Source organism: Nannochloropsis gaditana (genome assembly GCF_000240725.1).
Source record: "Nannochloropsis gaditana CCMP526 unplaced genomic scaffold scaffold696, whole genome shotgun sequence".
NCBI classification, from domain to species: Eukaryota; class Eustigmatophyceae; order Eustigmatales; family Monodopsidaceae; genus Microchloropsis; species Microchloropsis gaditana.
The window spans coordinates 13239-15647 of NW_005803257.1; the positions used below are offsets into that span (position 1 = coordinate 13239).

The window sequence follows — 2409 nt, forward strand, 5'->3', positions numbered from 1 at the left end:
TTGCGCAATGCGCTTTGGCTGCATTGTAAATCACGTGCCTGGGTCGTTGCCGCCAGTAGCTCAGTAGCGATACTTATCTACCATTTCGCACATTCAGCTTGTTTTGCTGATTCGACAACGTGAGGACTGTCCAGGACACGTTTGCTTCTCTGCGACGCCTTCCCTCCTTTTTGCTCTCTTCCCTTTATGGACAATCTCTTCACCCTTATAATCTTGGATTAAATCTAATAATTTCCAAATTTAATATATATATATATATGTATGCGTTTTTAACACTTAAAAAGCTTCAGCTGCTCGAAATGGGAGGAAATGATTGTGTCAAATCAGAATTCAAAGACCCGAACATTTGTTTACGACCATCCACACTTCATTTTTCTCGCACGGACACATTACGATACCTGACAGGGACAATACTTTTTGTGCAGTGTACATTCACATTCAAGCTGTCTTGGTGTTTTAGCTAATCCATACCTGCGACTATGCTGCAAGGAAGATGGAAAGCGCCAAGAAGAGGACCTCTCAATTTGTTGTTTGGGTGCCTTTTGCTTTGTATGGGAATAAGACTGCAGCCTACGCACGCGGAAGGGCATGAAACTGTCTTTGTTCCAGGAATTTGGTTGGATGACGAGAGGGCTAAGTGCCTGGATGGCTCCAAACCAGGTTAGTAGGCAGGGCACCTGGCTGACGCACAGTAGGAAAAAATATCATGACTCAAGGCACACCCACTTCTTACCCTACAATTTGATACTTTGACATATTTTCTGCAGTATATTATCATCGACCAGGATGGGGAGACGGTGCTCGGAAATGGATTCTCTTTTACGAAGGTTAGCTGGCCGTTTTTCGTACACTGTGCTTTTTGACGCAAAGTCGATGCTTACGAATTCTTTCTCCATCAACATACGCCACATTTTTTGGCTGAATAAAATTCAATAGGTGGAGGATGGTGCGCTGACAAGCATGAGTGCTATGACCGTGCCAAAACTCACTTGGGCTCCAGTCACACTTACGAAGATACGATGGGTGAGAAGGGAGGCGTGCGTGATTGATTCGGGGGGGGGGGGGGAAAGGGGAGGGGACGAGGAATCTGTGTCGGAGATTCGGTTGAGAATGAGCGGGTTGGCAGGGCTTGATAGAAATAGTCCGTGCTTGGAGAATGCCGGCGTGTATACGTGGAAATGGGTCCGAGACCCGGAACGCATGAGGAGGTTGATGGAGGCCTGCGAGCTTACACCCACGGTTCCCGCCCCGCCTTCCCCTCGGTAGCCTTGGAATGGGATATGGTCTCGAGTGACCCAGAGACGAATCCAGGCCTGCATAATTGGAACGTTGTTTTCGTCAAGGTAGGGAAAAGGCTTGAACACAGGAGACTTCTGATCTCTCTTCGGCTTTAGGCTTCGAAGAGGGGTCTCAATTCGAGTAGATTGGGAAAATAGGACCGACGGAATACTGAAGGTACTGCTTTTTTACTCATAGCGGACTCCATCATTATCTCCTACAGTACTGCGATGGAAACTTCTGGTCGGGTGCTACGATGGATACCGAAGAGGTAAAGGATTGAGGGAGGAGCAGGGAGGAGCAGGAGAGGTGGAGGACTGAGGGTGGAAATAAAAATGAAGAGGGAGAGAAAGACTTTTTTTGGGCCATTGAACATTTGCGTCGCAAATGCGGGACAGACGAAGGACAGAGAGGATGTGGTGGTCCTGGCGCGGCCTCATTTTTGTGTTTTGATTTGTCTCTTTTCATATGTTTCCGTGTTGGAACTGCTAGATGCACGACCTCAGGTTGCATTTTCGAGGAAAATTCATCCAAGAGGCCATCATGAGAGACTTGACAGACTTCATGTAAGGACTCGCCCAAGAGAGGCAGGGGAAGGAAGAGGGAGGGGCAGGAAGGAGAAGGGAGGGAGGGTGGGAAGAGAGGAGGACAGGCAAAAGGGAGTGAGAAAGGGAGGGAGGGAGGCGCCATGCACCGGAGAAATCCGATCAATCTTTGATTCCTATGCCTGCAACTTCCTTGGCAGACATTGGAAAAGGCGTCTGATGTCCTCTGGTCCGGCATTTCTCATGTCTCAATTCCCCTTCTTCTCTCCCGTCTCTCGGTCGTCAGGGGTCTCGACAAGGGAGAAGAGCTTGTCTTCGCCGGCTGCTCAGCAGGAGCCATGATAGCCTACCTCCAGGTTGATTATTGGGCCGCATCGGGGCTTATCCCTCCATCTATTCGCAAGGTAAGGGTCATGGCTAGTGCCGTCGGACGAAGAAGCGGCGGCGGAACTTGTCGTGGGAGGCTTGTCTTTCCAACGCTCTGGAGGAAGAAATCGCTGCTTCGTTGAAGATGGTATCTTTTGCTGCCTCTTTTCCGCACTCAGAAGGGCACTTTTCCGCTACGGCTCACCCTCCCTCCTCCTCC

General features: G+C 49.5%; 1 protein-coding gene across 1 annotated transcript; it reads left to right on the forward strand.

The window, feature by feature from the left end:
* Window positions 1–401: 401 nt before the first annotated feature.
* On the forward strand, window positions 402–2332 carry NGA_0461010 (pectinacetylesterase family protein; the record flags this gene model as incomplete). Its single annotated transcript, XM_005853871.1, has 7 exons — window positions 402–660; window positions 768–827; window positions 937–1037; window positions 1190–1343; window positions 1502–1549; window positions 1771–1844; window positions 2110–2332. The coding sequence occupies exons 1-7, from the start codon at window positions 589–591 to the stop codon at window positions 2330–2332; spliced, it is 732 nt and encodes a 243-aa protein (XP_005853933.1). The 5' UTR covers window positions 402–588.
* Window positions 2333–2409: the final 77 nt, after the last annotated feature.